This window comes from Passer domesticus, chromosome 20, assembly GCF_036417665.1.
Source record: "Passer domesticus isolate bPasDom1 chromosome 20, bPasDom1.hap1, whole genome shotgun sequence".
NCBI classification, from domain to species: domain Eukaryota; kingdom Metazoa; phylum Chordata; class Aves; order Passeriformes; family Passeridae; genus Passer; species Passer domesticus.
The window spans coordinates 5655155-5679774 of NC_087493.1; the positions used below are offsets into that span (position 1 = coordinate 5655155).

Genomic DNA, 24620 nt, shown 5'->3' on the forward strand with positions numbered 1-24620 from the left:
CCCAAACATTGATTGTACTGATTTTTTTTTCTGTAAATTGATTTAGCAAATAATGTAGAGCAGGTTGAAAGTGAAATTAAAAGCTGTCCCAGAAACAGTGGCTCTCCCCTCAGCTTGCACATCCCAACAGCACAGATCTTATTTACTCCATACTTGCTCCAAAGTAAGAACTATGATCACATGATAAAGGATATTCTATCCATAAACGGTATCTATGGCACCTTAAATGTCATTTTATGGATTTATTTTAACAATGCAATGCTGGACATTGGCTGCAATGTCTGCAGGATGTAGAATACCAGAGCAGGCGATTATTTCCTTTTGAGCTGTCCCCTTTTCAGAGATTATGGGGAGTTTGTGGCTTGATTTTAAGGAAGAACATTACCATAAAAACACCAGCTGAGGAAATATGCTTTTAAAAGCTTGTTGCATTAAGCCCTTTATTTTACCACCATTGTTACCCAAGTCCTACCTTGACAGATGCAGATATAAGAACCGTGGTCTTTGGTTGGGCAGGTCCAGAACTGTGTGTATCAATGCCAATATAAATTAGAACAAGCAACAGAGTTTCAGCAACCTCATCCTTTGAAAACCTTGGGACTCAAAGCCAACACAAAGCTCAATCAGAAATTGTTACCATCTGAGTTTACGCAGCTTCATCTCTTTTCAAGTACCATGGATTAATGCTGAGGGAAAGTCAATAGTGCTAAATTCACCCCGAAGGTTAAACCCATGGATTGCCATGGCATTAGGGGCCAGGGATGAGCTCGGCCTGCTGTGGCTATGGCCATCTAATTCAATTAACATTTACACTCTAAAAAAACCCGCCCCATTTGCAAGTCCTAAGTAATATGGTAAATATGGAACAAATTATCAGCAACAGCAGGGGAGATTTAAAATATGCATCTCGAGTTTGAAGTCACTCAGGAACCTGCGGTGATGCAATCACTCAAACAGAGCGATCCTTACGAGTTTAGCTTTGCCAAGAGTCCCTATGCTAACCATCCAGGCGACACACAGCTGCCAAAAACTCATCCACCACGAACAACACCTGCAAGTTTTCACACATCAGTTGTTTCCCAGTGACTTAAGAGTGGTGCTTTTTTATCGGAAAAGCTTTTCGAGCCCAGGGCAGCGCACAGTCCTGTACGGCGAGCTGAGGGCGGGCGGCGCTGGCTGCGAGCTCGGGGGCTCAGCCCGGGGGGCTCAGCCCGGGTTCGGCGCTGTGCGCAGCCCAAGGCCGCTGTCCCACCCCATCGGCGCCTCGGCCGCCGCTCACCTCAGGGGCCCGAGCGCCCGCACCTGCGACGCCGGTGGCGACAGAGAGACCGCGATCCACGCGGGATGAGCCTCAGCATGACTGGGGCAGCGACGGGCAGGGCTGCGGGAAGTACCGGCAGGGGTCTGGATGCCCCTCGCGTGTGGGGCGGCTGCGGGATCGCCCTTCAGGCGCTGCCCTGAGGGGAGCCCCGCTCCCGCGGGGCCGCCGCTGCCGGCGCCGGCCAGGAGGGGGCGCGGCGGCGCCCGCCTTGGGCGGCCGTGAGGGGACACGGGGGGACGGGCCGGGGCACCGCGGGCGTTCGGGCAGCGACCCTCGAGCTGTGCCCGCACCCGGCATGGCACAGGCAGTGAGCCCCGGGCTGTCCCTCGCACACCCAGGGCTGTGCCACACCGCACATCGGGGCGGAGAAGGGCGGGTTCGGCCCGTGCCCGGCACCGAGCCCCACTCCAGCCTGCTCAGGACAAAGCTTTGTCCCCGTGCCGCAGGTTCCGTCACCGCAGCGGCACCAGAGGCTCCGGGCTGCCGAAGTGTAAATCTGGTGTAAAGCTGTGCAGCTCTAGGACTGACCCGGCAGGCGACACTTGAAGTTAATTAGGACACACTGACTTAGGCTGGTAAAAATATATTTATCTTTCAGTGGAAAGTAAGCGTTGCACGGGGTGTCACATTGGCACAGAGGGTGATATGGTGATTTATAAGGCAGGATGGACTGGTGTCCTGCACTCCGGGCAATCCAGGAGTCAGTCAGGCGGACAACGCTGCTGTGCTTTGTGCTTTGTGTTGGAGGAAAGGTCTGCAGTGCTGAGCATCAAAACTGGGCATCACCCTGCCAGGGTTTTTGTAAAAAAACCCTCCAGGAGAGGGTAAGGCATGCTCGGCTTTGCAGTTGTGTATGGGTTTTGGCCCATGGCACAGCCAGGCCTCTCATCACTGCCTGTGGGGATGGGCTGTGGAGCCGGTGTGGCTCAGGACAGGACTGTGCATCTGAAGCCAAGCTGCAGAACCAGCTGCAGGGCCACAAACACGCGTGAAATGCTGGTTTGCACCCTCCCAAACTAGAGCTGAAAAAGCACGCGGGGGACGCATCCATCTCCCTAAAGCAGGACGAGCAGTCGCTCCGGGGCTGCTCTGCAAAGTACCTGAAGCAGCGCTTGCAGCCGAGCCTGGGTTTACGCTCAGTGCATCTTACATCTGGAGACAAGCAGCGTGCGGCTCGTGTGCTGGAGCCGCGCCAGGGTTAAGCCCCAGTAGTCAGAGCTGGATCCCTGGTAGCACTCGTGATGGGAGGTCAGGCGCAATGAAAGAGCCCTAGTAGTTTGAGAAGGAACACACCAGCACCTCTCCTGATGGGAGGTCAGGCACAGTGAGCAGGAGGGCCCCCCTCGTGCTGGCAGCTCCGTTCCAGTGTTTGGCTGGGCTCCAGAAGATTAAAATAGAGCCTTAGACTGTCCCCTCGGCAGCACTGCCAGCCAGAGCCCTGACAATCCTGGGGTTGTACTCAAACGTGAGTCCCTTGGGAGCGTGGGCTTTACCTTAACAGCTGAGGCACTGAGTAGGTCGGAGCAGGCAGGGTTGTTGCTCTTGTGACTCAGACTCGAGGAAGAGAGGGATCAGGATGGAGCCACGAGAGAGCAGGGGATCAGGACCAAACTACAAGGCACAGAGGGGGGAAAGAAGCAAGTGTGACCCAGAAGAAAGCCTGAAAAAAATCCTAAAAAAATGTTCTTCTGTGTCTGGGTTCAAAGCATGTGCAGCCACGCGAGTTGGGCATTCCTCTGTTTGAGCTCGAGTTCCAATTTAGCTCCTTTCTGTGACCATTTCAGGAAAAGAGAAGATTAGTGCAAAAACCCAAAACAATATTTTCCTTTCTCAAATATTTTAAAATGCAATATGTGAAAAGACAAAGGCCACGCAGGTTCTTGTGAAGAACCCCCATGTAGGTGGAAAAATCTTCTGTGGTCCAGAAATGATCACAGCTGCAGGGAAAAGGAGCCACCCTCCTGTGATGAAGGGCTTCAACAAAATGCCCAATTTTCAGAAGTGAGGGGCACTCCCAAGTACCACTAAAATCAGCAGAAGTGGCAAATGTTGGCAAATGTTACAGAGAGTGTTTCAACTCTTACAGAATTATTTATCACCATTTAAGGCATCCATACTCGAAATATTTTACTTCAGGATTATAAGGAAGTGATACAGAGTGCCAGACAAAACATTTTGGCACTGCCATTTTCCCCCCTGAGAAATAAAATTTGGTTGAAATTTTGAAAGAATATATTTTGAAAATATCACATAGATTCAGTAAAAAAATGCTAACATCACCAAATTCAGTGATTTTGATCTTTCAAGAAGAAGCATGTATATTTACTGGTATTAAGGCTGTTTATCTTTAAATTTCTTTACTATTAGTTTATAAGGCTTAAAAGTTGCTGCTCCATTTATTATTATTATTTCTGTAATTGAGTGTGTGTGTGAGCAAAGAGTGGATGATTCTACCTGACTGTTTTGGTATAGTAAAGATGAACTGGACAGTCAGAATAAAAGGATATGGCTCTCACAGGTAAGAAAAATAAGTCCTACTGATTAATTAGCACCAGTTAATTAGTATTTATTAGTCAAAAACTTTAAGAAAATAGAAACATTTTTATAGCCTTTTTCTAAAAGATATATTTGTTTGAAGAGAGAGATTGAAAAAAGCAGTCTGGGGAGGAGAAGAGCAGCCTGGGGAAGAGAACAGCAAAGCTTATAAATGAAGATTTTTTGGTTTGTTTTCAAAACAAACAAAAACCCCAAATAAAACCCAAAGCTTTTATTTAAAGACAGAATGAAAAAATAAGTTAATAGTTTGTTCAGAGAGATGAGAGTTTATATAGGTCAATACACTGGAGTGGAACAGTGAAATGGGTATCTTTTGCTGTCAGAAGAGTGAGTCACAAACATGCCCAGAGAAGTTTGTAACTTCTTTCCAGTTGGTTTAAAAGCTTTTCAGTCAAACAGCAGAGAACACAGAGGCAGGTACAGAGCAGCACTGTCCTTCATGGCAGACGTGTTGGAAATGTCTGGGAGAGCTGCACTGCTCATTCACTGATCTTCTGAGAGGAGGGAGAATCTCAGCTCAGGGCAAGCAGAACATACAACAACCAGGCTCCAAAAATGCATGGTACATGCAAAATGCACCAGAGGAACTGAAGCACATGCACACAAAAATCCTACTTTGTCCTGCAGTGTAATCCCCAGCTAACTTCTTAGATCACTGTACATGAATAATTACTTGCGTTTGTTTTTGTTCCCTTTTACTAACTTGGTAAACATGGTACCAATCTTAGTGTTTTGGAATTAAAAATCAAGGTAGTGGAAATGACAGACATGTTTTATCTTACATTTTGAGAATTATTTTGCTCTGCCACTTAACTCCACTTTGACTGTGTTTTGGTTAAAATATTTTCCCTAGGTGAAAATATCCAATATTAGTCCAGTGGCATGCTGTTATTTTGGAAGCTTGCATTGAGTTGGGATGTCACAGCTGAAATACAGACCATGGCCACTGTGGACATTGCCACATGTACCTGTGCAAGGATGATGATGCTTGGAGGATGCTAACCAGGAAATTGTGTCCCTGCTGTCACAAGCTGTCTGTGTGACCTTGGCCATGACACTTACTCCAGTTATGGCATCATCTGACTGTTAAAACACATTTAGCAAGCTGTCAGTCTGTGAAAGCAGGTAAACTGTGACCCAGAATAGAACACTTACAGTCTGACTTCAGCATCCAAACCAGAGTTGTTCTTGTTTCCCTTGCTTACCTACAGTAACACAGTTCCACACTGCATTAGAAGTGTCTTGCTTTGCTTTTTTGTGTACAAGAATATGTGAAAAGAATTCAGTTTCTGCTGTCTTTTATGGGAGGGTGTTTTCACCTGCAAACCTGGAAGCTACGCCTATTTCATTCACGTTTCTGAATTAAAATAAAGATTTGGAGACCAGATTTGAAAGCTTGGTCTTAGAAAAAGTCACTTTCCAATAAAAATAAAGGAATTCGGGGAGAAACACAAACTACGTTCAGATTTCCAGGGATTGTAAAGTTCACATATGGGGGTACTTGATGATGGTCAAACCCAGTTTTTTCCAAGAAATACTGTTTAAAGATTATGCACAAGGACATGTGGTATTTAAGATCATGTGAGTGTACACATGAGTATTTCTTTGTTAATGAAGACTTGAAGTGCATCATTTTACAAGATCACAGGAGTGGTAAGAATGCAAGAGCAATTCAAGTCTTCTAAATCTTGAAAGAGCTGAGTTTCTATGATATTAGATCAAACAAAAAAATCTAGGTTAAGAATATTTTAATGGCAATGATTCACTCAAATAAATGTAAGATTTCTTTTACCAACCGATATTTTTTTTCTAAAATAGTATTTAATATCTGAAGTTATAAAAAATATTTGTAGTCCTGAAAATTATTTTTATTTTCTATTTTATGTACTATTCATGCCTCTTTCAGGAATTATTAAAGAAGCATGAGTCATACGGCACTCATTTACTCTTGGCTTGTGGCCATCCTCAATATATATTTTGATTTTTTTCAAGCCATTCACAGGTACATATGCGTCAAAATATTGTGTCAAGTCCCAAGCTCACAGTTAGCACAGCATACATTGTTCATTGAGATATTTACAAAGTTTTAGAGCACATAAAATTGTGCATTATTTTGTACCAAAATTTAAACATTAACATACGCTTGGTTGCATATATAGAAACAAGTTACAATAAAAATCTCAACAAAGACAACCAATAAACAGCCAAATTGCTATGTACAAACAAGGCAGGAAGCAATTAAACACTGCCTCGCACATTTCACTTAAATTACTTTTTCTCAGAGGGGAAAAAACAAACAACCCCTCTTCCCCTCCCCCAAGTCCCCAATAACCCTATTAAGTCTTTGTTTTTATCAGCAAAATGACTGGAACTCCCATTGCATTCAGAAGGGGATTCATTTGCATAAGGTGGGAGAGAAATGTGGTCCCTATTTCAGGGAGCAATAGTGAATTCTGCAGCGAGGGCTTCCCCCAGTACAGCTGGTGTCACACAGGGTGGTGGGCTCACTCTCTGAGCCCGGCTCCAGTGATCCCTGTCACCTCCAGGGGAATATTCTGAGATCAAACACCTTTTGTCTTCCTTACACACATCATTTTTTATACCAGCATAAATGTGTTGTTTTCATGATGACTCCACTGGTCCAGGCACACAGAACTGTGCTGGGCTGTACATGGTCTGTACCTGACCAGCTTCAGTGAAACTGCTGATTTATACTGGTGCAAAGAACCTGAAGTGAGGCCCACAGACAACAGACTGTGCCCAGTTGGACCTCTACATAAAGTAAACCACAAAAACTCTGTGCATTCAGTTTCAAATCTGCTCAATAATTAATACAGTTCACAGTAATAAGGTAGATTAGTGCCACACTAACTTCTCCAATGTCAGATCAGTTTCACATTGCTTTTCTAAGAAAAAAAAGAAAATAACAATAAACATAAAAAGTTTGTTTCTAGTTTTTTGAAAAGCTACATAGGTGGTTGTCTGTAGCCTAGTAACAGCCAAGCTTAGTAACACCTTCCCCTGTTGTGGGCTGACTGGTGTAAAGGCTGAATCTTGCCCAGGATGCTGTGGTGTGAAACGACTGAGGAAGGAATTCTCCAGCCTGGCTCTCCTTCACCCCAAAACCCAGGCTGAGAACCAGCTACTGGGTCAGAGCTCACAGACACAGCACTGAGGAGACGTGACCTCTGAGCTGGTGGGATCTCTCCAGCATCCAGCAATGATGGGTGGGCAGCTCCAGAGCCTGATCAGATCAGGGTGACGCCTCCTGGCTTTGCAGAAATGTCTGAGCCAAGGAAGGCTCTGGGGGCTGCTCCAGGGAGGATGGGTGCCCTGCTGGCCAGTCCCTGGCTCCTCTGTGCCAGGATTGACCTTGGGGAATGCTGCCCTGCCTTCCTGCAAAGAATATATGGGGCCAACAGCTCCCCTTCTCACTTCTGGGCACGATTCAGCCTTATGAATTCCACTTCATGCGATCAAAAATAAGTTATACTTGCAAATAAAGCATTCTAGTTACTTATGTTTTTCTGTAGTGGAAAAATCTGATAAAATCTCCATTGTCTGAAAATTCAGGGCCTGTTTACTGAAAATAGTTTTTGCTGATGGCAAAGTTCAACACCTTAGAGAAATTCAAAGTAAGTTCCCAAACTGTGTACCCTATTTTCAAATACACTATACCTTTGTTGTTTGTAAGGCTGTATTGAAATTTTACGTAACAGTCAAGAGCCATGCATTTAAACACCTTAAAAGAGTTGACCAGCAACTTAATGCATTTCTTTATACCATGGAGAATTTAAAGATGCACTGTCTCTTTCTAAAACACATGAATATTCAGGATAAAATATTCCATCTCCCCTCTCCCCCTTTAATGTCTATATTTAAAAGCATTATTTTATAGATTTCTTTGCCTTACTATGTAAAAACATCCAATTGTTAATTAGTCTTTAAAACAAAGTAAACAATACAAGCATGGGAGATAAATGCTTGAGCCACATGTGTCTTGAGACAAACTGTCCATTTGCAGACTGCCTTTCTGTGGATGCAAGAAATTTTGATTGTAAACCTTGCAGTTTACCTATATCTCACTTCCTACCAGCTGAAACAGGAAAGTTTGAGACCACTAAACAGGGAGATATGGCCTACATTTTTTTTTCTTTCTGTGGAGTCATAATATTAAAGCACTGTATTCTTTTCTAGCCAGTCCAAGTCATGCCTAGAAATAGGAGGGACTGGGTTCAGACCAGGAGAAAATACTCCCTGAAAAATGAAGGACAAAAGTTCTGGTGCCAGATGGATGAGTAAGAGAGACCCAGAAGTTGCAAAGCCCAAGTGGCCTTTAGAGAGAAGAGCTCCACTTGATGCAAAGAGGGCACGGGCACCTTTGAATGAACTGCTGGCCCCTGGAACTGGTGTGGTGCCGGCTCTGAGCCTTGGCACTGCCCAGCTCTGTGCAAGAATTCTTGGAGGGGCACTCGAGCTCAGCCTGGAGAAAGGGTTCCCAGTAATTCAAGGCCTGGACTCCTAATTTCAGTTTGGTTTGGACTGTGAGCCTTTGCTCAGCTCTACTCAGAAGAATGACTGGTGGAGTCACTCTATGGAGTGGGGCTAACAGTGCTGTGCTGTGCATTTTCCAGGATTCTTTTCAATTGCTGAAGTTGCTTGTGAAATGTGTGTGTGATGTTCCTAAGAGAACGGAGAAGAATTGTGATTTGTATTATGGCAGTACTTGAAAGGTACTGCTTTCTGCTATTTATTTATCTCTGGGTGTTCACTGCTATTCTTTTAAGGAGACCCAAAGTAGGTAGGGATAGCAATAGTGAACAAAGAACATGTATTTTTGCCTGAAGGTAAGTCAGTGCTTTATAGCCAGAAGTATTTAAACCCAGAACTATCAATTCGTGCTTTGACTATTAAAGTTTGTGGAAGAACTTCAGTCTGGAGGCAATAGATCAAGGAAACACATCCCATTAGCCATCACCTAAACACTACTTCCGTAGCAAGGGTAAAATTAGGACAGGAGAGATTTTGGCTGGTATTTTCACCCCAGAGTCAAATTTCATTTCAGCACAGAAGATTATGATGAAGTCAAGGCCTTCCTTCATGTAGATAATCCAGTCCTTTATTAGCTACATCCCTGCTTCTGGAAAGGTCCAGCAGCAGGAGCAGTGAAGAGATTGTTACATCCTGATCTCACCAGTAGTGTCTGCCTCTCTGTTGGAGATTTTGCTACTTCTTGCCCTCATTGTTCCTGATGAGCCAAAGAAAAGTGAGATGGGTTTCATTTAGGAGCATCTTGTTTTATCACATCACTTCCTGCAAAAACATTTGGCCTCAGTGTATGGTTATTTTATTCTTTAATAGTTTTATGGCAGTTTTCTTTAGAGGCAAAACAGAATAGGGGAGCCCGGGCGAGGTGCTGAACACTGGAAAACTGTGTCAATTATTTTGGTTCTGCACAGGAGCATTACATTGTTGGTCTCTCCCTGGTGAAAAGCCTTCTGCTAATAAACAGAATCTCCAGTAACCAGCTGTGAGTGCCCTCAGTGACAGTCAGACACCTCTGCTTGGCTCTGTGGTGAGTCAGGCATTCCCCATCCCCAGTTCCATACAATGTGTGCCCTTCTAGCTGAAATGGGCACTGCCACTGCTGCTCCCCCTGCATCTTCTCACCCACAGGAATTTTCGGTGTGGGTCTCATCCAAACCCTGGGGGAGTGAATGGAAGTCTTTCCATCCTCACTGTGGATCAGGTAATGAATGAGTATTTTTTGTCCAAGAAGTTAACTTCCTGCTCCCAAAAAGAGAAGTTACAAATGTAAATCCCTTATAGAAAATTTTTGCCCTTCCTATCACTGCAAAGACTCTTCTTGGCTTCCACATACTGACCAAGCATAAAATAGTGAATAACATTTATTTTTGAATTTATGGATTGAGTTTGCAGGGATTTTAATAGCACTGGGGTTATGGAAGTGCTATTTTAATAAGGACCACAGATCATGGGCCCAAATCCTTACCTTTACCTCAAGGACTTGTAAACTCAACTATTTAACTCAAATCTCTTTATTGGGGGCCTTAGAATGTATCCACCTGGAGGCTGGAAAACTGAAAGGTAGAAGGCTACACAAACACGGAGTGAGGGAATTTAACCAGCAGGAATGTGGCCTATAAAATTAAACTTCAAGAACTGTTTAAGAAAATTAAAGCTTGTGCAACAGCTGGGGTTTCTCTACACATTAGTTCATTTCTTAGTAACTCCAGTGTTATGGTTCAGATTAATGTAGATTTCGTTTTTGAGATCATCTTCTGTAGTACTTCTTGTGGTTGCAAAGGACAAAATCCTGACTCACTGTAATTAGCCTTTAGACAATACAGTAAGATCCCAACTTCCTTATCACATTAGTATTTATTTGAGGCCCAAAGAAAGAAAATCTGACACTCAAACTGCACCCCAAACTTCCCTAATCTGAATTGCCAGAATATCCCAGCTTCAGACATGGTGATCAAACACCCCCGGAGTTTATGGTGAATATTCAGGAATAAAAATAGGGGTGTTTCTTTCCAATGGGTGTGTGAGAGTGTTGCCAACACAACAAAATGTGCTTTTGTTTGGTGGGGAAAAGAAAAGAAAAACTTTGCTTCAATCTCACATACACCCTGCATATTATTCATCTAGAACCTGGCCTCATTCTGCCTGCTCTTGACCTCAAAGGTTCATCTCCTGAGCTTTTAAAATAACTTGCTACTTAAATAATTTGAAATTAAAGCTCCTGAAAAAACAATTATGATAATTATGTCAGGCTCTGACAGCATTCAGAGATGGTGTTGATTACATTTTCTAGATATTGAAAGAATTTTCATTTCTTTAAGTGGCTAGAAACTCTGGGTTATCAGTTTTACTAGACCAGTTAGTATTTCAGCTATATCCAACCTAAATTCATTCAAGATAAGCTGAAAAGTAAAAAAAAAAAAAAAAAAATATTGCAGGAGGTGATGGCAAACAGGTTAATAGACCTTTAGGACATAGTCCTAACATAAGGTCACCAAGGATGTTACAACTTCTGATAACTTGCAGGCAGAATCACTCATGCTTAAAATTTTGCATGCTCAGAGAAACATGGAAATGAAGAGACCCGCAAAACCTGATACTCAATTGCACATTGTGATGTGGTGACTGTTATGACTCTACCTACAAAGCTGCAGATGCCAGTAATAATAATGCTCACTTCATGACAGATGATACCTCTGTGAGACCAGAAATCTGGTGACAAAGCCAAACAATTAGGATTCTTTAGAGTGGCACAAGTTGTCATTTCAGGAGCTGGATTTTTACCAGTGGTTTTGAAAGTATGGCCTTTATGATCACAATGCTCATATCTCATGTGGAGTGATGGGAAGCAGTGCAGGACTGTGGGGTTACAGGGTGCTGCTGAAAACTTCTGGGACAGCAGAACCCGACTGCTCCTCTGGCCCCGGGATCCTTTGCATAGCACTGTGCACATCTGTGTGTCCTGCAGACTCCGTGCCCATCGCCCAGGACTCGCCCTCTTCATCCAGAAATGTTGTTTCATAAGGCTCCACGTGTATCCTGTGCACATCCTGCCTTGGCTCCTCATACTTGCCTCTTCCATCCTCAGGAAGGCTGGATGCATGAGGTACAAAAGTGCCCCGAGACCCGTCGATGGGCACGGTCACCTGCTCGCTGGAGGTAGGTTCTTGAGACAAATCTGGAGATCTCATGAGATGCTGGGTGTAGACACCTTCTGACAGAGAGCCCGCCTGAGTCTCGCTGTGCACACGCAGCCAGCGGTGCTGCCGGCTGAAGTAGTTGTAGTGCTGGTGTTTCCCCAACTTTTTTTTCCCTAAGAAGCCCAGTGGCTGCTTGGAGCTGGAGGACTTGTCCACGCTTTTTGGTGTAAGCCCTGACATTGTCAGACTGCTCATCTGCTCTGTGCAACATTCAGCACTGGTGTCCAAGACACCACACTCTGTCAGGCCTTCCCTCGGTGCCAGGCAGGGCTTCATGTCGTGGGCTTGGAGCACGTTGGGTGCACTGCCACCCAGGACACTGCCAGCCTGCTGGGAGATGTCCTGGGATGAGGAGTAAATCAGGTCTGATTCCCTTGGGCTCAAGGCATCGCTGGAGTCGTAGTCGCTGTCGGTTGGGAGGAAGACCTCGGAGCAGCCTTCTTCATCTGAGCAGGGCTGGGAGTCTGCAAGGAGAACTGGTTAACACTCACAAGACAAGCTCGGCAGAGACATGGCTTAACTGTCATTTATGTCGTTTTTGTCCTAATTTTAAATCTCCAGTGCTGGAAATGTGTGCGTGTTTTTTCTCTGTGAAATTGCCACAAGCCAAGGTGGCAGTAAAGGCAGTCAGGGAGGATTTGTCAGGGAGGAGTCACAGATGTGTTAGACAGGTGGTGGCAGAATTAGGAAAACCAGAAATAATTAGTTTATTATGTTAAAGACAAGAAAAAAAAAGGAATTTGAATTGGGATTAAGTTCTGAGAGGATTTGTTTTCTTTTATTTTGTTTTCACTAAATTTCATAGACATGGAGATTTGTGAGAGAGAAAATCTCTAATCCAGGTTCTGTTTTTATTAAAGATGTCAGTTAAGTTACTCTAGATTTATATCTCTGTAAGGGTGAGCAGTGTGCAAGTGTAAGTGTGGCAAGAGGCTTAAGGCACAACATGGAGATTGATAAATAAAAACTGCCCTTTTGGCCATCAGGTGCCTTGTGTGTTCAAATTCAAAACAGACACACAGACTTCAAATGTGAATTTGTGGACCAAATCTCACACTGGCACTGAAATTGCTGCTGTCTTTGGGCTTCAGAAGGATCAATAAGATAATGAATAGTGGCATGTGTGATAGAATAGATTGATGCTCCATTGCCCTGGATAGTTTATCTTAGATTCCAGGAATTAAACATTGATTTTATACAGTGCTGACTGCTCACTTGGAGCTTGTGTCAATTGCCATGCAGCCCACTAATGAATCCAGGGTGTGCAGGACAAGATAAAACTGCAGTTTGCACTGTACCAGAGCCAAGGATTATTCTGTATTCATGGTCTGTAATACAGGGGAAAAACAGCTCAGGGAGGGGTGCTGAGAAAGAGCACCACTGTATAACGGAGTGAAGCAAAGCACCAGCTTCTTCTTTCATGAGGTTAAAAGAAAAGAAGCACCGGGTTTCTTTTCTTTTAAACTTATGAAATCTAATCAGAATAGATTTATTAGTTTTCTTCAACTGTATAAAACTGCCAATTTGAAAAAAACCCAAATTATTATTACTATAATGGTCATGGCAGTTTAATGCAGCATCTGTGGCTTTTATTTCTACTGTTTCATTTACTTGTTGCTTAAAGACAGCTCAGCAGAATGATGGTTTAGTTTTTCTTCCAAAGTCCTTATTCTGTTAGCAAAATGGGTGTTGCTGTTTCATTTGCTTTTCATTTGCTTCATTTTTATTTCCTGTGATCCATTTCTTTCATCCGTTTAATTTTCTGGCTATGCAGTGAAGTAATAATGGTCAGGGAGGTGGGTACTTATTTGTGTAATTCAAAATGCTTCTCTAAAACACTGAAAACTCTGAGAGCTGTGTGAAAACAGCTGTTAAACTGGACTATTGGCACAAAAATTTGCTCTGTGAAAACAAAGCAAGAGGAGCATGAGAAATAATTGCTGCAAAACAGAGGAACACTGAAAGCCTGGAAAGAAAATGGCTGTAATACCTGAGAAACAGAAGGTGGCAAATGGAAACTTTGGAAAAATTTGAGTTAGATTCTGTCAAATTAATGAAAACTGTGGGGAGGAATAACAGATACATGAGTGATGAGAATGGATCAATAGCTTTTGCTAACAACTCATGTCTCATCAGTCAAACAAAACTCTGAACGTGTGCACAATTAATCCACAGCCATCATCAGAGCTCTGAAGAGCTTTTGGTGATGTTCTTTACCATAGGCTCTGCAGCTGTAATTGGGACAAAGAGAAAGCTCCCTCCATATGAAAGAGCAGATTGTTGGTGTAGGCAAACAATGAAGCTGTCAGCTTTCACCATGGGTGAATTTTACTGGAATTCTGGACATTGTGGAGAAGCCAGTGATAGCACTTGTCTCTTCCAACCTGCTCATTAAATGATCTGGAACAGTGAGGTGACAAAGCTGGCTGATGATGAGCAGTTATTCTGAGCAGCTGAAAGTAAAAAATGATTGTAAAGATTATAGAAGGATCTCAGTATACTAAGTGGCAAATGATTGGTAAAATGATTGTTAAAATACCTTGACAGGCACGGGAAAAATTTACTCATTTTATGAAAGGACATACAAGAATTGTTATAATTACAAGTGAGTTCAAAGAGTGCTTGGTAAAAAAGGAAAAGTTCTCTTACCACTCATAGCTTTTCTCCTCTGGATTCTAGGCTCAGGAGAAGAGGGAGGTGAAGGAAGACAGTCTAGATGTGAAGAGGTGGAGCTCATTTTCTTTTGAGAGTGTACTTCTGAAAGATCCACAAGCTTCTTTATGGGCAGGCCTGCTGCTGGCTGCTTGTATCTTGCATACTGCAGTGCTTCTGTGATCCATCTCATGTCCCTCCAGATCTCATCAATTTGCTATGAATAAAATAGTGACAAAATACAGTTAAGTATGAGTATTAAGTCTACCTAAGTGTGTACTTCTTCAAGTGCCCAAGTAAGTCTGTAGTCACTGCCAAGAGAGAGCAGCATGATCCCCCAAAAGAACATTCAGATTGAGGAGGTCTGAACTGATTTTGGTTAAGAGGTACCTCAATTAAGAATGTGTAGTTACTAAGGGTGAATGAAGACCTAAAGTCTGACATGGAAAGAAAATGAAAATTGTATTTTGACAGAGTAAAAATTTGATCAGTTTGTAGCACACCTGGAAGTTGGTTTGATTCTGCACTGGAATAAAAGTGAGACTTGTGGAGCATCTTTGCAAACCCAGGTCAAAGCAATTGCTCAGGTCACACCTATTTTTTAACAAAGAACATACACATGTTCTTTGATACACATGATACATCAGTGGAGAGCAGAAGTACAGCTATGAGCCAAACTGCAGTTTCTCCCTTACCATTTTAGTGTGCATACATTTTAAAAGTATAAATCTACACAAAAGCAGTTCTAAGATATGCCTTTTGATGGCAAGAAGAGACAAGTGCCTAAATCAATAGCAGGACGTAGGTTTAAGTATCTCTGCAGAGAGGAAAGATGCTGTTCAGTGTGGGTCAGAAGATGTTTTGATAATGGAACACTTTCAACAACTTTTAACATCATCTTCAAGCCATTCAAGATCTTTGATGGCTGAGCAAATGTTGCAACCATCAAATGAGAGTAGCTGTGAGTAAATACCCTCCTGCTGCAGTGTCCTTTCTAGAACTTCCCTCTCACTTTTCCTACAGAAGGTTCTGAATGTCGAGTGAGCCTTCCTATTAATATTGTAGTGTTTGAGAGAAGCTGCTTTGCAGTTACACAAGCTACATTCTGCAAGAATGCAGTGAGGGTTCAGTAATGGAGAGGCAAAAGTGAGGGGTACCCTGTGCAGTGACAATTGTCTGCTAGGGGAGTGCCAGAGGGATCAGAGAGCCTGCAGACTGATATTTGAAGATGACTTCTCTGAGCTGGAGATACTTCACAAAATGCATATTCAAAGTGTGAAATTTACTCCCAAGGGATACTGTAGATGCCAGATTTGCTGGGGTAGCTCCTGATGAGCTGTGTTGGAGGCAGGGTAGCTGGGCAGCTGGATCTTGGTTTTGACCTAGTATGGCCATTTTTATGTAAAGGTGAAATCCCGACTCCAATGATGTCAGTGCAAGCCTTGCCACTGAGTTAATATGAGCTAAGAATATACATCAATAAGAATAGCAAATGGTTCAGAGATTAATTCATAATCCTGCATAATTTCAAGACTTCAGTGTAGCTCCATAAAGAGAATTCCAGTTAGCAAACATCTCACCTATTTGATTTTAGAGATTTTATACATCCTTTCTGTGATCCTCCCTCAACCCCAAACAAGAACCGTCCTGCATGCAGTTTATTAAATGCAAATCCTGTTGGTTTTCCCCCTGGTGCTGTTCTGCAGGACATTGTAATGAACGGTGGTTCTTTTATAATTTAGGAACATTTGAAGCATTACAGGGTATGAATTACAGCTTAACTTCAATTTTAGTTTCAGTGTCTGTAGATTTCTTTCCTTTCTCTGCAACATTCTGGTAAAGACTCCAAGTACCTTACATTCTGTCTGGGGTTTTTTTCAATAATTTTTACTTTTCAGTTGCCCTCTGACTCCTTTTCAGAACTGCATTTATATAGACTCCCTTGCTCTTTACAATGTTTGGTTTGTGTAGTGACTTCAACACTGTCTTAGATCTGGGATCACACAAATGCTCTTGCGGTTTCGTGGTCACCACTGAAGATTGTGGTATGTGGTAGGCAGAGATATTTTTGCCAATAGGTGGAATACAGCTGGTTTTCATTTGAGAGGAAACCTGACAGGCCTAATACACTGTCACAATAATTCAGCACAAAACACTGAAGTTTAAAATGTTCTCCCATATTTTCCCAGCATAGATATGTGACTCAAACACTTCAGAGAAGAGGAACACAGAACTGTCTATACAGTACCTGCATATTAACATAAAAATGCTTGGGTTTTATGCGAAGGATAAAAATTTTCCAAATTCTCCTGCAGATGCAAGAAAGCTAGATTTTCTGAGTGTGAGAATGGGGGTGACTGAGAGTGGAAGTACAATGGATCTTCCCTCTCTGCCCTGCTGCCCAAAGCTCCAAGTGGACAAGGCAAAGGGAGTCTGCATGCAGAACAAAGAGAAATAGAAATATTATCCTTTTGTTCAGAACTACAGAGGGCCAAACATCTTGTCAATGGAATAAATGGTGTCTTGGCCCTTATTCCAACAGAAGATAGCTTGAATATTAAGAATATAGAGCTGAAAAGTTATTTGCATCTGTCTTGTAGAAAGACAGGTCAACCATGCCCGTAGATATACTCTGCAAAAGTAATGAGCTTTATCTATAAATAACCAATTGTCAAAATCATTAGCAAAAGGACAGGCTTTGCTGTGCTGCACAATGGAGTGTAGTTCAAAGAGCCCTGAGCTGAGTAGGAAAAGTCTTGATTTGGGAGCAGTAGAGGAAAATCAGGATGAAGGACAGAGAATAAGCAAACTGGACACGTATGGTAACACTGGTGATCCTCCTGCCCTGGAGGACTGAAGCAGTGCCACTGCATGGTGCTGGCCAGGCTCACAGCTGCTTTTGGGGCCAGCTTGACATCTGAAATGCAGAGCTGTGTTCCTGAGTGTGATATTGTTGGTGGAGATTGTCTGCACAACCTAGACTCAATTTTCATTTTAATTTTTTTAATTGCCACATTATCACGGTGAAAAATGTCCCCAGTTCATACAGACAAAGAAAAACTCTTACACAAATGAATGCCCAGACATGGTGCTAGCTTACCTCCTTAGATGGGAGGGAGTTTTACAAGCAGACTGACACATTTCTTTATAACAGTCTAGTATAACTGTCATTTGATTTTACCCATAAAAATCCTTCTATAAAAGCAACAACTAAGGAAAGCATGTTCTGGGTTTGAATTTCATAAAAACAGAATTGCACTTTTGATACAACTGCTCTTTTTATGATGTCTGTGAATAATTCTCCATTTAGATTTCAAATTACAGCCCCATGCAATTTTTAAGAAAGCCACCTTAAAATCTCCTTGGAATAGTCAGAAACAGACTATTACCTGTATGTAGTCTATAACTTGCTGGTGTCTTTGTTTGGCTGCAGCTACTTCACTGTCTGAAATTGCTTCCCTCAGGGACTGCTGGGTTTTCAGAGAGTCCAGCTCTATGACAGCAGAAAGGCGGCAATACAGGCTTATAAATTTTTCCTTGTAGCAGCAAAAATGAGCTGTGAAAAGACCAAGTGCAAAGGAAAATTGTTACATTCTGGTTATGAAATATGAAATCCTTAGCTTTCAGAACACAAATTTTATTAAATATAGTAACTAACTGTGGATGGGTTTCTTTAAGCTAGAAATGAATAATACAGGCTTCAGTTCTCTCATTTACACTGGATTTACTCTGTAGTTTCACTGATTTCAAAAGAGTAATTTCTAATTACATCTGAGTGAAGGGATAATCAGGTCCTTAGTATGCAGGTCCAGAGGCTATCTTGCCCTTGATAGCTTAAATCAGAAAGGCAATTTCTGAGGTTTTTATAGCTCATCATTTCTTTTGTCAAAAAAAGTAGTGATGTGGCTTGAAAATGAAACTCATATTTAATTTTTTTCTTAAATTGCTTCAGAATGAAACAAAAAAAATTTTGAAGGCTGAAAACTTTCTTTTGGGCTTTTCTGGCTTAAATTAGAAACTTCAATGTAGATGACTCGGCAGGAAAAGGATTGCACTGATATCACAGTTTGGGGGAAATAATTAAAACTCTTTTAGGTGTTACCACCCATCATCCTCTGAACTCTCCTGCAGAAGGATATCACAAAAAGTTCAGACATGACCTCTTGCTTTGTGTAATTTGACTTTGGAGCAGCACAGAACTATCCTCTTTACCAGAGGTAACAGAGACAGAATAGCTACAGTGCCATGGAGCTTTGCAAATGTTAATTTACCTCGTGTGTTAAAGATATGTTATTCCAGAACCTGCCACTGCGCAGGCGAAACTGAGCAGTTACCTCTCCAAATGGCAGTGCAGACGTACTGAAACTTGCTGAGGGAGAGCAAGTTTTCAGAAATACTTCCCCATTCATTGGTGCTGCAGTAAATGCAAACATACAGCATGATCTTGTTGGAGCAGCGAGCGCCCAGTCGGATTTACTGCTGCTGCTCTCCTGGACTGGGGCAGGGCATTTTTCAAGGTGTTCCAGGTGTAAAAGGCATATATTCTTCTCATAAAAAATATTTTAAAAAGAAATTAAAACAGTGTCTACTTATCCCTTACAAAAACATTATTAGAATAATTGAGAAGAGTTTGTTCAACTGAGAGATCCAATCACAGAAACATTTTTAGCATTAACAATAAAGGCCTAATCTGAACACAGAAATCTCACAAAAAAGAGTGAAAGAATGAATTCTACCTTCTGGTTTCAGCAATGCCTAGATATTGCAGGGATCCAGTGTGAATAGTGTGTGGTCTTCCAGTACATATGCCATATGTGGTGGACTCTTGAGTGAATTACAGCTGCGGTTTCGGCTCCAGTGCTGAAGTTTCGAGCCTTTGTGGTTTTAAGTCAGACCCTTTAATGTTACTTTAACAAATGTTACTTCAACGTAGTCTTTTGTGGTTATGCAATTATATAGTTGGTAGCCACCAGCTAATGGGGAATGGAAGCTTCTAATATTTGAGATGTGAATCACAGTCACTTTATAGAACATCAGGGATACATATATAATAAGTCATATTGAAATGTCATCTGCCTTTGGCCAGAGGATTGCTTACTTAAAAAAATACTCAAAAGTAAAATTCAGCTTTCCATACTGTTTTCTCCACCATGAACTGCTTTCCCACTGCAGCAACATTGCAGAACAGAGAAGGTTGCACCAGAAATGCCTTTTGGGAGATGGCTGTATTGCATGTTTGGTGGCACCACACCATCCCATGCAGGCTCTCTTGATTTGCCAGACCCATGTAGGCTGTGTCCCTGAAATGAGAGGCACTCCTGCCCCTGGCCTGTGTTCCACCTAATGAGAATCAAATAGTGTGCACAACCTCTGATGAAGAGATTAATTGCATCAGAGATTAATATGCTCTGTGCATTAATTTGCACAGCAAAGCAGCAGGCCCCTCTCACCAGGAGAAATTATGTGCTCCATACTCAGAGGCCAACAGGCTTCAGGGTGGCACATCAGAAGATAAAAGTCTGGCTTTAGGGCACTGGCCATGGCCATGTGATCCAAAGCACTGAGCTAACTCTTGCACTAGCTTTCCTTTGAAGGGGTAACTTTTCCTTGGCAGACTACACCATGTATTGTGTGGCTGTTCCACTCCTAATTGTGTGGCAGCTCAGATGGCATCTGTCCTCCCACAGGCAGCAGAAACCCCCAGTGCTGTCACAGCACCACAGTGTGCTGTGGCTGATGTGCATAAATCCAGTGCTGTACTCCTGCCTGATCCAAATGAGATTTGTGTTGCTGGGTGATGGTAGGTCATGGATGAGTTGTGACTGCACAAACACAGGCAAGGCAAGACACTCCATTAATATCTGATCTCCTACATAAATGATTTGAGCAGCACTTGGTACTGATGCACAGGAGATAGGAAAGTAATGGTGTCACATAAACCTCTGAGAGGGACATCACCAGGGACACAGTTGCCACTAAGGCCTTTCCTGCAGTGGCTCCTGGTGCACTGACTTGATCAGTTTTGGCTCATATCTTTCTCTCTTCTCAAAGGCAGAGGAAAGAAAGATCCCCAGTTTTACAGGCCAGAAGGAAACAGAGCAGACTGATATGTAAGGCTCAGCAGCCCCCACATTTTAATATTCTTTCTAAAAAGAACTATTAAGTCTTTATGACCTGCTTTTATATGGAACCTTTTCTTTTCTCTGTGGACCAAAGAAGAAGAAATAAGCAATAGAGGACCTTGAAGCTAAAGCATCTTATGCCTTCTGTGAAACAGCTGGAAAACTCTCTTTTGGAGAATTCTTGCCCAGTCAGCAATGCAGTGGAAGAAGGGAGCTGATAAGATGTGCTCTCCAAAGAAAGAGATTCAAGTCCAGTGCTTTGGCCTTTTTCACAACAGGCTTTTGCTGCGCCACAGCAATAGGACAGTCTCTGGCATTTTTCTAGGTATCAAAGGGAAAAAGATGCCCCTCACATGGGAAAATCTATTCAGACCTTTCACAAAGCTGTGAAGGAGTCAGACCTTGAGTAGGACCATCTATAATCAGGATCTGCATAAATCCCCATCACAGAACCAGCACTGATCCTTGTGACAACTTAGAGATGTCTTTTGCATCCCCTGTCACACTCCAGCCTTGCTGCTGTGTCACGTGTAATTTCTCTTGGTTCTGAGTTTTAAAGAACATCATCTTGCAGAGAAGCTTATAGACACATAGTGGGTGACTGTGGGCCTTGCTGTCTGCTTTGCATTTCAATAACGATGGCTACAGTGCATGCTTTAACTGCCCTGCTCCCTCTGTAACTTGTACACCGTTATAGGGAGTGTTGTTGCCAAAGCCATCATGTGATTTATTGACTCTCCACTGGGACAAGGGGGAAAACAGATACAACTTTGTGATTTTATTATAAGGAGACTGGGTTAATATTTCTAGGTGAAGCAAGCTACTATACCAAGTTCAAACATCTGAAGAGGGAGGTTAAGAAATCCTGAGTGTGGGGTGTAAGGATTATTCTGTCCTGGGGCAGTGCAGACGTCGTCTGAGGCGGGGAGCAGGAGAAGAAAGGAGACATTGTGACCCAGTTCCAACACCTCCTGTGTGTACAGACGGAAGTGCTTAGCCTGTACAGGGACACGCGCGGGGGAAGGAATAGGAGAGAATTACAACATGGCACTTATATAAACAACACCCCAAATGATATAAAACATTAAAGAAAATTTGCACAACATCAAGCTCGGAATTTTTATAAAACGTAAATATTTGGGGCGGGGGGGGTGGTGGTGGTGGCTAAATGTGGGTTCATGTCACTACATAAAATAAAGATTTAAAGCTGCAATGTTCCACATTAAAACAACACACACAGGCACAACCCCCCTGAAAACAACATTTATGTTTCTTATTAGGCAGAAAATGATCACATGCCATGTGCTTTTCAAGATTATGATTGCATAATTATGTGAAAACATGAAAATGGATTCAATTAAAAACCTTTAAGATTCAATTTAGGGTTGGTTAAGAGAAATATGCAGCTCTCCCTCAACACAGCACTGAAAAGGTTTAACAAGTGCTGCAGCAAGAGAAAATGGCCCAGGCAGAAGTGGCCTGGGGCTGCTCAGAGCTGCTGTGTGCAGCACTGCCTTCTGCCCTGGCTGTGCCCCAGTGCCACTGTCCCTGCTCCTAGTTACCACAAAAATAATAAAAATACATAAATAAATCCGTGGAATTAAAAGTGCAATTCATTAACATAGAAGTTTGGTGCTGAGCCATCAGGGCATTTGCATCTGTGTTTAACTGCAAGGTCATGTTGATGTCTATCAGGCACAATGGATGAGCTCAGATGCTTGGCTGAGCTTCAGCCTCAGGAACATATTGCACAGTGATTTCAATATTTTAGTCCCTAACTCTAAAAGAAGAAAAAAACAGTTGCACAAAAGGTATAACCTCTAAGCAATTGCAGTAACATAGAGACCTGTACAGAGCCCTATTGAATTAGAGTGACTGACCACAAGGCAGCACACCATCTGTCTTAATTTTGGATTTGCTTGAGTCTTACTTGGCTCTTCCCTAGCTAGAAGGTGAAGCACTGATGGATTCCTTTTTAAAAGCAAAGCCTAAACCTTTCAAAATCAAGAAATGTAGAACCAGGTTAATTTATTTTAAGACCACATCTTTCTAGCTGGCAAACAGAACTTGAAGTGAATATAAAGATGATTTACTTCTACTTGAAGACCTCTTTACCTTTGCAGACCAAAATAAAATGGAATTCATGTAAACAAGAAACAAACTTCTTAGCTTATTTTTTCATGGATCTTTCACATCATAGATTATTCTCCCTGACTTTATTTATTCACATATGTATTTCTTGTACCTAAATGTAAAGCCAGAAGCCAGACACCTCTCCTCACCCACAGAAATCTGGTGGTCTGGGACTTTGTGTTTCAGAAGGGGTACATTCATCTGTGTGCAAAAGAACAGCAAAATGCTGTGTCTTTACTGGGCCTTTCCTGCAGCCTCGCTCAAAGCCTCCCAGAAAACTGTCACTTGCTGTGCTTGCCTGCAAAAATGCCTCTTTTTCTTTGTCAGCTTCGTAAAGGTGCTCAAAACTATAACTTTCATGCAAAAGCGCCTATTTGGACCTGCCTGAAGTTGCACAAATAAGCTAAAAGATGAAAAAAAATAGAAGTCAGTTGAAATTTGCCTCTTATCCTTGAACATTCAAATGTGCAGGATAAAAACTGTTATACTGAAGATGTTCCCCCTTAGAATAATGGATTACAAAACTCTGCTTTGCTTTTCTTGCAACCCTGACACTGAATCCCCACTTTTCAGTGACACAGTTTGTAGTTTTTTGTTGCTTTCTTAAGAATGGGCTTTTAAAAAGGTGATAAATCCCACAAAGGCAAATACCTGATGCAGAGGTAGATTGATCTGTTTGAGGAGAGCTTTCACTGCTGTCTGGAGCTCATACAAGAACAATTGAGTAGGGCAGTCTGAAGTATGATCCATACTTTCCACGGATTCTGAGCCAGAAAGTGTTTGGATCCATTCCCACTCATCTCTGTATGTTGAGTCAAGTTAAAATTAGAAATATAACAACAGTTCAATGCACAAGCAGGAATTCAGTGTATGTGCATTTGGGATCTGTTGATACTTTAATCCTCATATACCAAAACATTCTAAACTTGTGCAATCTTGATTGAACTTTGAAAAGTTTTATTTTTCTAGCACATTTACTTCAGGCTGAACATTCCTCTGGAAGTCCAACTGCCCTTGAAATATTTCAGTAAGGCTTCTCACTTCAGGCTTTCTCTTTCACATTCTTAATTTCCTATCTACCACAATATTTTAAAAAACATGCATTTGAAATTGCTAAAATTCTCAGGAAGTTTGATCTCTGTGAAGGACTATCTTCTACTGACTGCAGCCAAAGAACTTCCTGCTTTCCTCCACATGTCTCTATTTGAGACCTGATAAACATGGGAAACATAGTTCTGGATCAAATCCCTAATTCACCCTGCCCAGTATTCAGTCTTGAATAGCAGCCAGCATCAAACATTAAAAAAAAAAAATGTACAGGAAACCCCACTACAAGACAAGTAATAGTTGTGGTATAATCTGTTCCTAAATAAAGATCTGATCTGAAACTTCAAGAGTCAGGGATTGCTGTAAACTCTGAAGTTTTAGCCTTATATTCCTTCCAACATTGTTGTTAGTGTTCACTACTACATTCTGGATATCCTTGTCTATGTAAATATCCAGTTCCTTTTTCCTTGTGCAAAATTCTCAGCTGGTTGCTGAAATGATACAGGATAAAAAAGCTACAGAAAAAGTCAATAAAATGTGTTTCCCACTGGGCAAGGAGCAGGCAGTGCAAACAGGGCCCTTGCCAATGGATAAGGGAAGCAGTGGACAGGGGGAAAATGGCTTTCCCAGAGCACAGAAGTTTGCTGGCATTTATAAATATGGTTTTCAATATGTGGTTTTCTGTAGTTTAGGGTAAAAAAAAAAAAACAGATATCACACAAGAGAATAAGCAGAAAAATTCCCCACAGTCAGTGGAAATCCATGGAGAGGATGGCACTGAATCCACTGAAGGCTGTCAGGGCTGCAGGCTACGATCTTCTGAACAGGTCATTGCCCCTGTGCAGAACTGCAATAACCATGGAATACCATCCTTGGAAACCAACAGGCCCATATCCATGTGCTCTGGACACGCCCTCAGACTGCTGGGAAAACTCAGGTGCACCTGTGGAGCTCAGCAGGGCTCTCTGGGATGGCACACACTGGAGCCAAACCCTTCTGCCACACACCAGCGCCAAACCATGCTGCCACCTACAATTTTGCAAT

General features: G+C 42.4%; 1 protein-coding gene and 1 long non-coding RNA gene across 12 annotated transcripts in view; one reads left to right on the plus strand and one right to left on the minus strand.

The window, feature by feature from the left end:
• Positions 1–1740: 1740 nt before the first annotated feature.
• On the plus strand, positions 1741–5271 carry LOC135284001 (uncharacterized). The gene is made up of 2 exons (XR_010349565.1): positions 1741–1896; positions 4731–5271. It is a non-coding gene; the product is annotated as an uncharacterized LOC135284001 (long non-coding RNA).
• The window catches only part of ANKFN1 (ankyrin repeat and fibronectin type III domain containing 1), a 132713-nt gene continuing 112166 nt past the window's right edge, over positions 4074–24620 (minus strand). For 10 of the 11 annotated variants that reach the window (XM_064395186.1, XM_064395184.1, XM_064395183.1 and 7 more), the window contains 5 exons: positions 23181–23331; positions 21226–21394; positions 17664–17830; positions 14272–14491; positions 4074–12086 (listed from right to left, as the gene is read on the minus strand). In XM_064395186.1, coding sequence (XP_064251256.1) covers positions 11290–12086; positions 14272–14491; positions 17664–17830; positions 21226–21394; positions 23181–23331 — 1504 coding nt within the window. In that variant the 3' untranslated portion in view covers positions 4074–11289. Of the gene's footprint in view, positions 12087–14271; positions 14492–17663; positions 17831–21202; positions 21395–23180; positions 23332–24620 lie in introns of those variants that run through there. The other variant, XM_064395193.1, reaches the window with a different exon arrangement.